General features: G+C 34.4%; 1 protein-coding gene across 1 annotated transcript; it reads left to right on the plus strand.

The window, feature by feature from the left end:
* The first annotated feature begins 228 nt into the window (after window positions 1-228).
* LOC125054625 (DDB1- and CUL4-associated factor 5) lies at window positions 229-12,720 on the plus strand. Its single transcript, XM_047656632.1, has 13 exons — window positions 229-535; window positions 999-1,156; window positions 1,492-1,651; window positions 1,853-1,982; window positions 3,346-3,629; window positions 4,075-4,193; window positions 5,520-5,645; window positions 6,761-6,971; window positions 7,636-7,741; window positions 8,314-8,524; window positions 9,374-9,470; window positions 11,443-11,523; window positions 11,617-12,720. Exons 1-13 carry the CDS (start codon window positions 298-300, stop codon window positions 12,123-12,125), a joined length of 2,430 nt encoding a protein of 809 aa, XP_047512588.1. The 5' UTR covers window positions 229-297; the 3' UTR covers window positions 12,126-12,720.
* The last annotated feature ends 4,116 nt before the right edge of the window (window positions 12,721-16,836 follow it).

Below are 16,836 nucleotides of genomic sequence, written 5' to 3' on the forward strand. Positions count from 1 at the left end.
TGACAATGACAGTAACGCTGACATACTTTAAAATCAGTATGTATGTAAAGTTTCGCATTGCGACGATTTATAATTTAAACTTAAATATATAGTAGTAAATAAAAATATATCATTTTCAAATTTATGATGAAACTGTTATTTGGTATTTTTTTTGTATTTTAAGATAAACGTGAATAAATATTATAAATACTATCATAAAATGCGTCAAGCGGAACGTAAACTATTTCTAATAACAAAAAATAAAAATACAGCTGATTGTCAAATAGACCGTACGTCGTTAAGCGAAAACACTGAAAAATGTCTCGATCTCTCAGTTGTGATGAAAATGGTGGTATTGGTCTAAATATGGCGAATATTGCATGTCCTCTACCTTATATTTCTAAAAGGGAATACGGCCTGATATCAGATATTAAGTCTCATTTGTTCAATAAAAGACTTCTCGCAGCTAAAAACTTGTATCGCCGTGATCTAGTGTGCCATTTTGGCTGTGTTAATGCGATTGAATTTTCCAGCAATGGCGAGTTGCTTGTATCAGGTATATTTTAAATTTTAGATGAAATGAAAACTATTATAGTTTTGAGCAAGATTTAAAAAAAATCCTTCACTGGGACTGATAACTCTTGTTTCACGGGTTTCTATTTTTTATGTTTATATCTATTAATATTATCGTAACTTAATATAATATGAAAATATTTATGTATATTTTATTTAGAAGCATTTATTTAAACACCCCTGGGAGTTTTATTAAATTAAGACATGTCTTTCATATCAACAAGTATATTATGTATAATTACTGATATTGCTTATCACTTGAAAGTTTCATTTAACTAGCCTGCAACTACTCAAAAAATATGTTTGTTGATTAATTTAAAACACAATTTCAGATATACTCTGGTATGTTTTCTACATACTAAATATTACTGTAATCTTTAGTATAAATAATATTTTCCTGTGAATATTAGGCAAATTTGTCTATTAATATTAAACTATGTACATAGGTGGAGATGATAGACGTGTTATGCTTTGGCAATTTGGGCAGACTCTCCTACATTATGGAAAACCAGTAGCAATGAAAAGTCTACATCAATCAAATATATTTTGCCTAGGCATCACATCTGACAATAAAAAAATATATTCTGGAGGAAATGATGATATAGTAAGATGTTTTATTATTATTAACTAATATTAAAATGGAATCAAAAGACATTCTTGGCCTTGGCAACATGGAGACTGGCACAATAGTAACTAATATAATTCTAATAAGAATCTGTATTCATTGTGCAATATAAAATTTATGTTAAGATTCTAGTTAGATACATAGATATGTTTTTAATATTTGTTATAAATAATTGTTTATACTACTAATGAAATTCTATGTTAAGGATTGTTGTTGAATCCTCTTTCTATACATTCTGTTGTTCTATTGCAAGCAATCCTCCCAAAGCAAAACAATTTGGGAGTTATTTAACCTGAAAAAATATTTTTTTTTAGGTGATTGTACATGATTTAGAATGCAAATGCCCTATGGAAATACTACAGCATCAAAGAGCTGTATGCAGTTTAAGTATTGACCCCTTCAATGAGAAAGTTATTTCAACAGCTGGAAATGATGGCCGCTTGCTTCTGTTTGACACTAGACAATCTGTCCATGGTGAGTAATTTGGTGCAATTTAAAACATTTTTCGTAACAGTATTTTCCTTATTTAGTGGAAACTGGTTATTGTAGAAGAATATTTTTCCATTACAAAACTTGTTTTACGTATGTTCCTATATAAACAGGGTCGTAAGAACAGTTTATCTACTCGCGAGCCCAATATGGCGAACATCAGTTAATAATATGATACATTTTCAGAGTCGTTAGTTATCGCGCGCAGTGTAAAAGCTTTCCACGGTGTGATGTTTCACCCCCAACAGGTCGGCATTCTTGTATCCGCCAATGCACGGGACGGGGTTGCACTGTGGGATTTAAGGTCGCCTAAACAGTGAGTTATTTTACTGACTAGTGTTGCCATAGCCGTTATTTAGCATCACCTATTATTTTAATAAATAAAAAATTACTTCAAATTAAGCAATCACCAAAAATGGACCTAAACTAGCTTTAAGTTGCTGTTACCAGCGAGACTGATTTTAGTGGATAGTTAGTATATACATTACCCAGTATTTCTTTATCATCACCTTCATCATCTTTCGGATAAATGTATACCTACGGTTCTGGGTACGTTCATTTAAAACTTAAAAGAAGTTCCTCTAAATCTGAGGTAGAGGCAATACGTAAAATTGAGTTGGTAATAAGTTATAACGATATATTTTTCTAAGACGTACGAATCTTAAATTGACCAAATATTATGCCTATATTTAAAACTGAACGGACACGAACAAGAGCGGTTTTTCATAAAGTCCTATGTATGATATAACAATTTTATGTTGATAATGTATTAGTAAAATTGCCGATTTTTATTGTTTGTAAATATCCATTGACAGTGTAAAAATTTGTGATAGACTGAAACCCAGTGCAGGACGCGAAATCCCCTTTGAAAACATGCATCGGTACTTACTACTTATTTACTACTAAACTAACCTAACCAAACGGCTCATTCGTCTAGTGGTTAGTACCCCTGACTGCGAATCCATGGGTCCCGGGTTCGATCCCCGGCTGAGACAAACATCGATGTGATGAACATTTGATCTTGTGTGTTTAAATATGTATTTATATGTGTTACGTCTATCTATGTATAATATGTATGTATATCCGTTGCCTAGTACCCATAACACAAGCTTCACCAGCTTAGCATGGGACTAGGTCAATTGGTGTGAATTGTCCAATAAAAATAAAAAAAAACCTTACCAGAATTTTTGCCGCGGTGGCGTTAATACGTACGTACCCAAGCATCGTTCGAATACATATACGTAACTATACAAATTATGGAAAGTCCACACATATAAAAAGTTATACTTCTTTGGCATTATTAAAAAAATAGATTTTGATTGCATGCAAATAATTAATTACAATTAAATAATCTAAGACTGGAAAAGGAGTCACTATAGTCAATAAAGTTCAGTTTACATTTGAAAAATTAAATAAATAAATATTTATTATTATTCTCTTACATTAAGTGTAACATAAATTCTATTATTATTCGAATGTTGTTTTTAAATTATGTCCAATGCCGTAGTATCTTCCGTGGGCAACTTCATTCTGTTAATTTTGTGTCACAGTGCGCGCGCATCGAAAAATTTCACTCTCATCAATTTTTCATAACGCGCCTAAAGAAGTATAACTTCAAAAATTGAAAAATCATCGTAACTCCGGTATTGGCACACTTTCATACATCTATTCTTTCACAGTCCGGTTCTCCGCTACGGGGGTAAACACTCAAGTCAGAATAGTATGAGTGTGCGTTTCAACCAAGCAGGCACACACATTCTCGCTTTACGCCGACGTATGGCGCCAGTACTGTACGCGGTACAGGCTCCGGAGCCGGTGGCAGAGTTCTATCATCAGGATTATTATAATTCGTGTACGATGAAGAGCTGTTGCTTCGCGGGGAAAGGCGATGAGTATGTGCTCTCCGGATCTGATGATTTTAATTTGTATATGTGGAAGATACCGGATACAGGGGGCGGTACTGGTTAGTATTCTCATCTGGTGGTTGTTTTAAATAATATAAAGGATTTGTATTTTAATAAATAAAGTTAAACGTTCAACGAGCCTGATTTCAAAAGTTCTTTCACAATTGGAATGCTACTTAAAGCCCGTAATATAGAAATTATTTATTTCCAACATACTAAAAACGAGTTAAATCGTGCGAATATTGGCTTATAAAATATCTTTTAAATATTCCCGTATTTGCCAATAGAAACATTAACACATCTTAAATTGTTTTTTTTTTTAATTTCAAATCGAACCGGTCAAAATTTTTGCCATATCTGGCTAATTATATTTGAATACGAGAGCTTGTAAAATATTAATATGTAATTACAATGTTTCGGCTTCGTTTTTAGACGTAAGCAATTGAGAGACTAATATAATATACTTAGATAAACAAAACTTAAAAAAAAAACTAAAAATTTCAGATACAGCGGTCGAGTTGCCGCATATAGTGTTATATGGTCATAGATCAATCGTCAACCAGGTCCGATATAACAACCATTATTGTCTCATTGCTTCATCGGGAGTTGAGAAAATTATTAAAGTAAGTATCTAAGGGAGTACAAAACGCAAAATATATTTTGTCCTTGCCGGTTAAATGAAATTTTAATAATTTACATCAAGGTTAATAATAACCCCGATCTTAAAGTAACTGGACTAAAGACACCGTGACCGTTACCATGGCAACGATATTTTGAATTAATTGTAGTCCATTGAAATGTTACATTTGCTAAACATTTGTTGGAGGACGCAATTTTATTTATGGAACATGTAAGGGGGGTCAATACAAGCTTAAACCCAAGTTTGTGGGGTTGGCGCCCTTGTCCCCGGCCGCCATCTTGGAAAAAGGGGCGAAAACATGTTTTTGGCTATATCTCCTAAACTATACATTGTACAAAAAATTTGTTAAGACATATTTGTAGAAAATTGCTTTGCCTACAATTATGTCTGTGTGCCTTTTTATCAGAAAGCCAAAATTTAAAAGTTATAAGTAAAAAAGTGAAAAAAAATCCTTTTTTGCTTAGTAACTTTTTTTCTTTTGATTTCATCAAAAAAAACTGTCAAAACAATTTTGTAGAGGATCTTTTTCTGAAGGTTTTCCTCTATATTTTTTTTAATTTTGTTAATTTGAAACGCTGTTACAGCGCTCCAAAGTTGACCAGGGTCGTCAATGCTCATGACAAGCCGGTCAAAACAACATTTTTACTTTACTTTTATGATCTCTCGTTTATTTTAAACAGATTTTCGAAAATTTATGTTCAATTCCAACAAATTTACTTATTTATTACTGATTCTTTTCCTTACTACAGAACTTAAAATAATTAAAAAGTTATAATTACTTAAATAATTATAACTTTTGTATTTTGGCTTTATGATAAAAAGTCACACAGACAGAATTGTAGGCAAAAATTGTAAGCGATTTGCTACAAAATATGTCTTAACAAGTTTTTTGTACAATGGATAGTTTAGGTCCTAAACTTTAGGAGATATAGCCAAAAAAGTGTTTTCACCCCTTTATCCAAGATGGCGGCTGGGGGACAAGCCCGCCAACCCCACAAACTTGGATTTAAGCTTGTATTGACCCCTTACATATTCCATAAATAAAATTGCGTCCTCTAACAAATGTTCAACAAATGTAACATTTCAATGGACTATTGACTTAAAAACGGAATTGAGCGTTTTTAAGCAATGTAATATGCAAATTAATAAACATACTTATATTTTTTTCTAAAATACAAATTTGTATTATTTGTGACGCGCGTAAACCTATTGTTTCTGTTAAATCATTTATTGGAATTATAAAATATATCTACAACCAAAATTACGTGCCTTGATTTGAAAGACAGTTATTAATGAAATAATGGTTTAGGTTTGGTCTGGGTTAGAGTATCCACAAATGCGGGGAGCATTGTTGGAGGAGGCCCAGGGGTCTGACAATCCGAGGGAGATATACAGCCACGAGGATTATGTGTCCCTGGTACATCACAGCGGACAGGTTTGTATGTAATGCAATGTTGAATTTAAATAGTATATTTCTGTTATTGAAATACTTTGAAAATACACTTCGACGTATGTCGTTCCACAACTGAGCGTTTTTAAGGTAGTTTTTTGCCGCGCACCATCACGATATTATATATTAAGGACCGATATGTTCGCCAAACTCCAAAAAAGTACATTGTTTCTTTCCGTTTTTCGTTATCATTTCTAAGTAGGATGGAAAAAATATATGGTGGAGTTGAGTAATTTATGTATCCATTTTGAAAGATCGATACACGATTTAAATAACTTCGCTTTATAGTAAAAAAAACAAACATAGCCAATTTTTGACACATTATTATTATTATGTATTATTTATATAAACACACAAGCAGCAATAAGCTGATGCGCGTGTATTTTGAGATTTGGAGAAACTATCAAATCTATTTTTAAAGGAGTTCAAAGATGGTGCACTGATTACACTTTCCGGAAGCCTATTATATTCTACTACATTGTATTCATTTTATGACGAAAATGTATATGGAACATGATTTTGAAATTTACACGATATATTTTATAGCAAGCCAAGTAATCCATTACAGAAAAAAATTGAATTACATTAATTTAATGTTTTACATAACTAATTGTTATTACGGGCCGGCGCGCCTCAGTGCTCCAGCTCTCCACTGCGCCCCGCAGTCCACCCCGAGACACTGACACAGCAATTCGTGCTGGGATAGGGCCTTTAGTATTCCCGATCCAATTCTGTCCTTTAAGAAAAGAGCGTACCAAATTTAAAGGCCAAAAATCATATGACGCAACATGTTGTCGTCGGCTACAGATTTTTTTTTAAAGACAATTCACACCAATTGACCTAGTCCCATGCTAAGCTGGTGAAGCTTGTGTTATCGGTACTAGGCAACGGATATACATACATATTATAGATAGATTGACATATAAATACATATTTAAACACCCAAGACCCAAACACAACACCAAATGCTCATCACATCGATGTTTGTCTCAGCCGGGGATCGAACCCGGGACCAATGAGTCGTCACAGATGCCGTTGACCAATCAGAATTTTGGTTTCATCTCCCATTTTACATCACTCAAAACTGTGTATCTATTCAGTCAATATCGCACAACTATGCGGAACAATCGACAAGCGAAGATCCCCGAATGATGGCATTCTTCGATTCCCTTGTTCAACGTGAACTGGAATGTCTGGCTGAGGAGACAGACTCGTTGGACGGATCCAGTTCAGCATCACGAGCCGCTCATGACTCTGATTCAAGCACGGATCATATTGTTGTCGATCTCTTACCTTTGCCGCCTAAGAGAGGTAAGTGATCGAAATAATCATTGCCTTTTCAGATAATTTACATTGTATATATGTACTAAAGTATTATATGTTAATTTTATAGAATTACTAGCGGGCCTAGACGTTGTCTTGTACACAGGTCTTAAATAAAAATAATTACTTAATTGTAAATCTAAACAATTCTCGAATCCACTTAAACATTTAAAATTCATGAAAATCGGTTCAGATGTTTAGTTTAAATACTGATCTCTATATATATAAAATTCTCGAGTCACAATGTTTGTTCCCATAAACCTCCGAAATGGCTCGACTGATTCTTATGAATTTATGCATATTCAGTAAGTCTGAAAATCGGCTACTATCTATATTTCAAACGTCTAAGTGATAGGGTCCACCCCAAAAAGCATTTTTTTAATTTTTTTTGACAAAATTTTTTGTTTTTGTTTTTTTATGATACAGCACGTATATATAACCCTTAATTGTCACCCCTCTACGATCAACCCCTATTTTGTATTATTGTAGATAGTTATTATTATTGAACTAAAAAAATGTTTCCAAGAAATAATATACATGGCAAAACAAACGTTTGCCGGTTCAGCTAGTATATATAAAGGTTTAAATTCTTTACAGGCATACTTGGTTCTTTTTAAAATTTGATTTTGTTTGTATATTAACCCCATAACAGCTTCACAAAACGGCAGTAGGAGTTTGCGTTGTCCTAACCGGCTGGCGCGTCTGGTTGCAACGCGATATCCTAAAAATTCCAGAGCCCAAAAGAGAGGATCGCTAAGGTATCAGAAATCCTAATACATTCATAGGGTATCTATGGTTATTGGCCATAGATTTCTGCACCCGTTTAATTTATATGTGTTCTGTGTCTGACGCTACTTTAAGGGTCGAAGAAAATATACATATCTTAAAACCATGAATTGTATTGTCTCCTAAAGAATATGAAGGAACAGTTTTTAGTGTTATTATATCGGGCATACCTCATAATTATTGTTAAAAATAATTTATGTACTTAAAAATATAATGGTTCAAAAGTAATTTAGAAACATTTATTCGACTTCAAAAACATTCAACATTTAAAAACTAAATCGAGTTTGATGAAACTTCCATTTTTCTCTTAGTTGGAATATACCTGAATTAATTAATTATTTATTTTTCTTTCTAAGTACTTTTAGCTTCAAGAAAATTTGTGGACAAACCTACGTTTAATAAATTTAGCACTCGTGCTTGGAAGCTCAAATATATCATTATATATTATCATTTCCAACAATATCTGTATAGGTCAAACTTATAAATCCGTTTTTTTGAAGTTGGTTAAAGACTAGCATTTGCTTATAATGTTTATAATTACAAGGCGAGATAAGCAGTCCCGCCCATGCGTGACCAAGACAGGCAAGAGTATATCGGGGGCAAGTTGTAAGGGCAAACGGGCAGCTCGGCGAGTGCGCGGTATACGTCGGCCCGTGACGCGTACGCTGGCGCCGCGTACACGTATATCAGCGCCATCTAGCGAAAGAACTGATTCAGATGAACCCACCCATTCTATGTTTAGGAATTCTGGGCGGGTAAGAATTTTTATAATATAATAGTTATAAATATTTATATACAGTGTAAACTTGATGTAACGTCCCTAACGACAAACACCCTAAAGAAATGCTCACTCGGCTTTGGTTGGTTTAGCTTGTCTTCCAATGATACACTCTACATAGCAATACACCTACTCTCAATGACGACAGCAATTAAATAATAAACAGTACTTTTTAAGTTGCCGAAATGAGTTAAAACTGCGGAGCTGTGTACGTTGTGTTGTCGCTTTATTGTCATAGCGAGAAATAAACTCGTTGTTATATAGAGTTTACACTGTATAATTATTTTGTCGTTTTATTATAGCTTTGAGTACTTATACTTTAAATTAGTAGATTTATTATCTTGAGGTATTTAATTTGTTTGTACACCCACAATGAAGCAATTAAATGCAAACATAATTGTTTTCCTTTACTTATACAAGCTGGTGGGACAAAAGGGACCGCATAATATCAGAGGTCTATTGGGGTCTTTTCTTGGAGATCCCAACAATAACTTGATTCAACTGATCCAAATAGTCCTTTTATGCCAACTGAATAATAAAGAAATGTAAATTTAAAAAACCATTTTTTTTAAAATTAAAAACGTTTGTAATACTCGGTGTTCTCTTTTTCACCATCTTGGATCGCCTTTTAACAATTCACTTTAAAAGAAATCAAACTTAAAATCTGCGTTTAAGTCATTAAGTCATCCTGAGATGTAGAGTCGAGACAGCGCTAAGTATGGCTCATGTATGTCAAACTCGTATTGGCATGCGGAATTCATACGTAGCGCTTAGTTTTGACTGTGAACTAAAAACTTGATTTATTAAAATATATATTGTTTTTCAGATTATTCGGCCACTTCGCAGGCGCCTTAGTCTTCATAGATCTTCAAAACGAAAAAGTAAAGTCAATAGTTTTAGGAAATCAGTATTAAGAAATAATGGTAAGTAACTTATCGGAAAGCCTATTAAATAGATCTTATTTTAGTATGTTTATATACCTATATTAAAATTTATTATAAAGAAATCATTTTTAAGGGCGAAAACGCCATTAGTATCAATAATTAATAGGCTAATGTTTTTTTTTAAATTGGTATAAAGGTTCCTCTAGACATCATAATAGGTACTTTAAAGATTAATGCTTTTAAGGTTTGTTAACGTCGAAACAGTCGAAGTCCGGGCTAAGCCGAGCCGCTAAGCTAAGCCACAGTCGTATTTTTAATTTTTTTTTAATTTCATGAAGTACGGTTTTTATTGTCTTTGGCATCTCATCATAATGAGAGAAAACTTTTTTAGTAATCTGTTTAGCCATATATTATGTGTATTCCTTGCATAAATTTGTCTATGAATAAATTTCAGATTTTTAAATATAAAGAGAAAATAATTTTATAGTTAAGTTTTTTACGCATAAAATTGAAGTGCCATTTTTTTTTTAATTTTAACCTTTCTCTGAATACAAATGTGAATTTAAGTAATGGATTTTGACATAGTCACATGTCATAGTTTCGTTTCTGAATATCAGCCTAAGTTGTTTTATTGTAAAGGGTATTTCAACAAGAAGTTTGTTTTTCAATTGTGGCAACACCGAGAACGTGATAGTTTTGACATTTAGTTTTTGGCGGTATTCGTAGCAGGTGCTTTGGCAATTATTACAATGAATTCAATTTCGCTCGAAAATCGCATTAAAATAATTCAAATCCACTATAAAAATGGTGGTTCTGTTAAAGTTACATTTCGTAAAATTCGTGATATTTTCGGCCAGCATAATCGTCCTTCTGAGACCGCTGTTAAGAATTTGGTCGCGAAATTTGAGTCGATAGGCTCGGTACAAAATGTGCCAACACCAACACGTGTTCGACCGGGTCGTTCAACAGAAAACATCGCCGCCGTGAGCCACAGTGTTGAAGAAGATCAAAATTTGTCAATTTCACGACGTTCTCAACAATTGGGGTTATCCAAAAGCACAACATGGCGAATTTTGCGAAAGGATTTGGCTTTGAAGCCTTACAAGATTCAACTGGTGCAGGAATTAAAGCTGATCGACCATTCAAATCGCCGCAGATTCGCTCAGTTCATTCAGGAACAACCTGCTGGTTTTTCTGAAAAAATCATTTTTTCAGACGAAGCCCATTTTCAGGGTACGTCAACAAGCAAAATTGTCGCATTTGGGCTTCTGAAAATCCTAAAGCAATTATTGAGAAGGCTTTGCATACTCAACGTGTTACTGTGTGGTGCACTATGTGGTCTGGAGGCGTGATTGGGCCGTTTTTTTTCGAAGATGAGGCTGGAAATGCGGTAACAGTCAATGGATCACGGTATCGCGAGATGTTAACCACTAAATTTTGGCCTATTATTGATGACATGGATATCACTGAAATGTGGTTTCAACAGGACGGTGCCACATGTCACACAGCCAATGAAACGATCAATTTATTGCAAACCAAATTTCCCGAGCGCATAATTTCGCGAAATTCAGCTGTTAAGTGGCCAGCCAGATCGTGTGATTTAACACCACTGGATTATTTTTTGTGGGGCTATGTTAAAGACAGAGTCTATACGGAGCCAATCGAATCGATTGCAGCCTTAAAACTCAAAATCCGTGATGTCATTAACGAAATAGACCCTCCATTTTGCCAAAAAGTGATTAAAAATTTTGATGAAAGAATCAACATCTGTCAGCGTGGTCGTGGTGGACATTTGCCAGATATCATTTTTCATTCATAATTGCCAAACTTTTCTCTTTGTAATACAATAAAAATTTTATTCATTTTCCTCTAAATTCTTTGTTTTATTTTGTTTTAGAAAACAAAGTTCTTGTTGAAAAACCCTTTATTATTCTTCAATCGTGTCTTAGCAAAATCCCTGTATGCATTGCCCAATTTTTTAAATATTTAAAAAAATAAATTTCTCGTGCAGGTACAACGACACAAGACAGCAGTGACAATAATATTTTTTCTAATTTCGATGACAATCTAGCAGTACCAAGCACAAGTACTGGTAAGTACGAAAAAACAAGTCTTAAAAAATCATTAGTAATGCGTGTTTCTAATATCCCTTTAAAAAATTCTACAGTATCTATCTATCCCTTAGGTTACAGAGGCCAAAACTCGGCTCTATTTCGAATAGCTGAAGTGGACTCTGACGACGACCAGTCAGCGAGCAGTAGACCAATATCCCCAAGAAACCAGGATAACATTCCCACCAACTTAGTAAGCATTATCCCCACACCGATTAATGGCTCTAGGGATTCTTTAGGAGACTCTTTAAATGTTGAACCCCCATCTCCCCACGAAATGCGCAGAATCAATCCAAGGCGGTCTAGGCGGAATGGCAGACAGCTTCAAAGGTCAGACTCCAGTGAATCACCTCCCCCTAAAGACATATCTATACCCACGTCTCCCCCAGGTTACAATAGAACACTTGCGAGATTGATGAATGAAACGAATGAGAGTGAGTTAGAGAGCAGTTGTTCCACGGAAAGTAGTCTATGGCCGGCTCCAAGTGTGAATGAATCGGATAATCAAATAGTCAAATTTAGACAGCGGGTGAAAAAGCCGCGGAGGAACTTTAGGAGTCATATGGACTCTGACTCGAATTAAATGTAATCTCTTGTTGATTATAGTAATTTTGAAAGAGTTTTAAAGTTTAAGGTTACAGTGATAATGGGAGGTAGTTGTCTAAAATTGCTTTGATTTCAAGTTTTGGTCAAAGTAGGCGCTGGGGCTGCATGTTAATTAGCTTTTTAGATGCTTAATATTAAAGTAAAAAATCGCTACCAGTGTATAAAGGAGCGTTCAAATATTATGTAACGAATTTGGGGGGGGGGGGTCTGTATAACGTTACGATGTGGGTCGGGGATTGAATTGCGCGTTATTGTTAATATTTTTTTCAACTTTATAGCACATAATGGTAACTATTAGGTATAAAGAGGTGGTCTGGGTGGTCACGAAACGTTTAACTATTGGGTACAGAAAAACGTTACGGCGCGTTACATGGTAGAGGGGGTCAAGAATCTCCAAAAAATGCGTGACGTAATACTTGAACGCTCCCTAATTGATGAATCAGCACGGGAGAATTTTTTACCGTATAAACCTTGTCGCGTCATAATTCATAGATTTTTTATGTCTATGAAATTGGCGTTGTAAATAGTAAATTAGATCTCCGCTCCAGCCTTTATCTATGACGGACAGTGTCTATAATTGTATGCAACCATCCCCCATATTAAGAATGTAAAATTATAATATTACAATATTCTTATGTAGGTTCAGAAAATTGTAAATACTGTATATTTGATTGTTATAATGAATAAAGAACCACCTTAATATAATGGAGCTATTATAAAAAAGGGTGCGTGTACTTATGTACGCGCGTAAGAAGTTATACTTCTTTGGCATTATTAAAAATAGGATTGCATGCAAATAATTAATTACAATTAAATAATCAAAGACTGGAAAAGGAGTCATTATAGTCAATAAAGTTCAGTTTACATTTGAAAAATTACATAAATAAATATTTATTATTATTCTCTTACATTAAGTGTAACATAAATTCTATTATTATTCGAATGTTGTTTTTAAATTATGTCCAATGCCGTAGCATCTTCCGTGGGCAACTTCATTCTGATAATTTTGTGTAACGGTGCGCGCGCATCGTAAAATTTCACTCTCATCAATTTTTCATAACGCGCCTAAAGAAGTATAACTTCTTCTTTGATAAATATTATTTAACTAAATATCTGAATTGGACCAGAATTAGGCAATATTGATGAAATAATTCATGCCCAGGTTTCATTTTTGACGCTACCTCTCAACGATTCGCTTTACTACGACCAAGTTGTGCGTTTGTATTATACCATTTCCTATGTGGGAATTTTAAGTATAAACCATATCACATAAAAATGTCTTAAATACCGAAAGCGGATAGGCATATAGCTATTATATTATGGCGTAAAAGATTTTTCTTATACATTTAGCTATAAATGGATTATCAGGTATTAATATTTTATGGCCATTGTAACGTATCGTCTATATGTACGCAAAATAATGCCGTACGCACATTGTTTTATATTGTACAGCGAGCTAGGCATGCCTTTATCGAAAGTATTAGATAAAGGCAGCCAATAGAGTCAATAGCGTGTATAGGCGCTCTCGCCTCCTTCGCGCGTTGGTTTGAGGGTCAGTCCCCTGTATGGTTTTACGTAGCGAAATATTGCAAACTATTCTAAAAAGTAAGGCCGAAAGGATTTGGCTTCGTCTGCAGTTTAACTTATACGAGTGTGTAAATAGTAGGTATGCTCTCTGTTTCGCCATAGACAATTAATTATCCAATGAGATTGAGGTATTTTAAATATCTTGCCCGAAGTAAATGTTTTCCTTATTCAAGTTTATCTGGTTTACTTATTAAAATTTATATATATTATTTGTACATGCATTTATTCACCAAAAAATCATTTTTCATATGTACATTTAGGAATTAAACATACATACTTAGCTTAAAAAATAAAATTGTGATGTATTAAATAAAAATACTTAACGATTAAGATAAGTAAAAGGTTGTAATATATTCTACTGTATTAAGATGGTACTGAGAATAAAATATTTGAAATTTGTTTTATTTTTTTAAACCTTTCGTCATGTGATCTATGTGGTAAGGAACCTTAACTTCTAACAGGGCTACCGCATGTGACAACTAAGTAATTAGGTATTAATTTCACTATTTTTATTATTATCTATAAAAATAGCCTATATTCAAGTACTATAATAAGGATTACATTAAATTTTGTCATATTTAATATTACACGACCGCTAACTAGGGTTAAAGGTAGTAGGTAGTAACAGAACGCTTCATGTTTGTCATCAGATTTATTAAGACATACTTATAATAAGTGTAATTATGTACTTCTAACATACTTAGGCCTCATGTGTGTGCATGTCATGTTTTTTGTCGCAGTAAGCCTTAATTCTCCGTCATGAATAGAGCTTCGAGATAGTCTTGTCGAGTTTGCTTTCGAAACAGCATCGTTTTTAACTTGGCCTTGCCTTAGGGTTTCACTTTTTTTAAATTTTGTTTACGAGTAGAATATCTCCAGAAGGTACCTTAGTATACCCAAGTATTTAGGCACTTCTGTGGTGTGATGTATATAGTTTAATGTAACCCCTGTTACACGTATACATTCTTAATACCTACATTATGCTCTAGATACTTTAAGAAAGGCGAATAATAGTTTTGAATGTAATGTGTAACGACTACGACTAAAACACAAAAAAACGGTACATAAACATTTATTTTAAGTATCAAGTAAAGTTGTTTTTGAGGCACCATCTTTCTGCAGTTCTAGTCTACGTCGGAATTTTTCTCTTAGCTCATCTTCTTCATATTTGTTGTTAGTTTTCAGTCTTCATCTTGTTTTTATTCTTTAGTTTTCATTTTCGTTCTTCAGTATTCGTCTTCGTTCTTCAGTTTTCATCTTCGTTTTCAATCTTCATCCTTCAGTCTTCGTCTTCATCATTCAGTCTTCGGTCTTCAACATTCAGTCTTCGGTCTTCAACTTCAGTCTTCGTCTTCATCATTCAGTCTTCGGTCTTCAACTTCAGTCTTCGTCTTGGTCTGGGTTCTTCTGTCTTCATATTTGTTCTTCAGTCTTCATCTCCATATTCGTTCTTTATCTTCATACTTCAGTCTTCGTCTTCATCCTTCAGTCTTCGTCTTGGTTCTTCAGTCTTCGTATAAGTTATTCAGTTTCATACTAGTTATGATTTAAAGTTTACTACAGAACTTGTTCTGGCCCAATTAGTTTTTTATAATTTCCATTTTAGGTGAAATTTCAATCGAGGTTTTTCGCTCTTCATGTTGGTTATTCGCTCTTCATGTTGATTCTTCGCTCTTCATGTTGATTCTTCGCTCTTCATGTTGATTCTTCGCTCTTCATGTTGATTCTTCGCTCTTCATGTTGATTCTTCGCTCTTCATGTTGATTCTTCGCTCTTCATGTTGATTCTTCGCTCTTCATGTTGATTCTTCGCTCTTCATGTTAAATCTTCGTTCTTCAATCTTCATCTTCGTTCTTCAGGCTTCATCTTCGTTCTTCAGGCTTCATCTTCGTTGTTCAGTCTTCATCTTCGTTCTTCATCCTTCAGTTTTCATCTTCATTCTTCAGGCTTCATCTTCATTCTTCAGGCTTCATCTTCATTCTTAAGGCTTCATCTTCGTTCTTCAGGCTTCATCTTCATTCTTCGTCTTCATCCTTCAGTCTTCGGTCTTCGCCTTCATGTTGATTCTTCGCTCTTCATGTTGATTCTTCGCTCTTCATGTTGATTCTTCGCTCTTCATGTTAAATCTTCGTTCTTCATCCTTCATCTTCGTTCTTCATCCTTCAGTCTTCATCTTCATTCTTAAGGCTTCATCTTCGTTCTTCAGTCTTCATCTTCGTTCATCAGTCTTCATCTTCGTTCTTTAGGCTTCATCTTCGTTCTTCAGTCTTCGGTCTTCGTCTTCATGTTGATTCTTCGCTCTTCATGTTGATTCTTCGCTCTTCATGTTAAATCTTCGTTCTTCATTCTTCATTCTTCAGTCTTCATCTTCATTCTTAAGGCTTCATCTTCATTCTTAAGGCTTCATCTTCGTTCTTCAGTCTTCATCTTCGTTCTTCAGTCTTCATCTTCGTTCTTCAGTCTTCATCTTCGTTCATCAGTCTTCATCTCCGTTCTTTAGGCTTCATCTTCGTTCTTCAGGCTTCATCTTCGTTCTTCAGGCTTCATCTTCATTCTTCGTCTTCATCCTTCAGTCTTCGGTCTTCGTCTTCATGTTGATTCTTCGCTCTTCATGTTGATTCTTCGCTCTTCATGTTAAATCTTCGTTCTTCAGTCTTCATCTTCGTTCTTCAGGCTTCATCTTCATTCTTCAGGCTTCATCTTCATTCTTAAGGCTTCATCTTCATTCTTAAGGCTTCATCTTCGTTCTTCAGTCTTCATCTTCGTTCTTCAGGCTTCATCTTCGTTCTTCAGTCTTCATCCTTCAGTCTTCATCTTCGTTCTTCAGTCTTCATCTTCGTTCTTCAGGCTTCATCTTCATCTTCAGTCTTTGTCTTCATCCTTCAGTCTTCGGTCTTCGTCTTCATGTTGATTCTTCGCTCTTCATGTTGATTCTTCGCTCTTCATGTTAAATCTTCGTTCTTCAGTCTTCATCTTCGTTCTTCAGGCTTCATCTTCATTCTTCAGGCTTCATCTTCATTCTTAAGGCTTCATCTTCATTCTTAAGGCTTCATCTTCGTTCTTCAGTCTTCATCTTCGTTCTTCAGGCTTCATCTTCGTTC

This window comes from Pieris napi, chromosome 12 (genome assembly GCF_905475465.1).
Source record: "Pieris napi chromosome 12, ilPieNapi1.2, whole genome shotgun sequence".
In the NCBI taxonomy this organism is placed as follows: Eukaryota; Metazoa; Arthropoda; class Insecta; order Lepidoptera; family Pieridae; genus Pieris; species Pieris napi.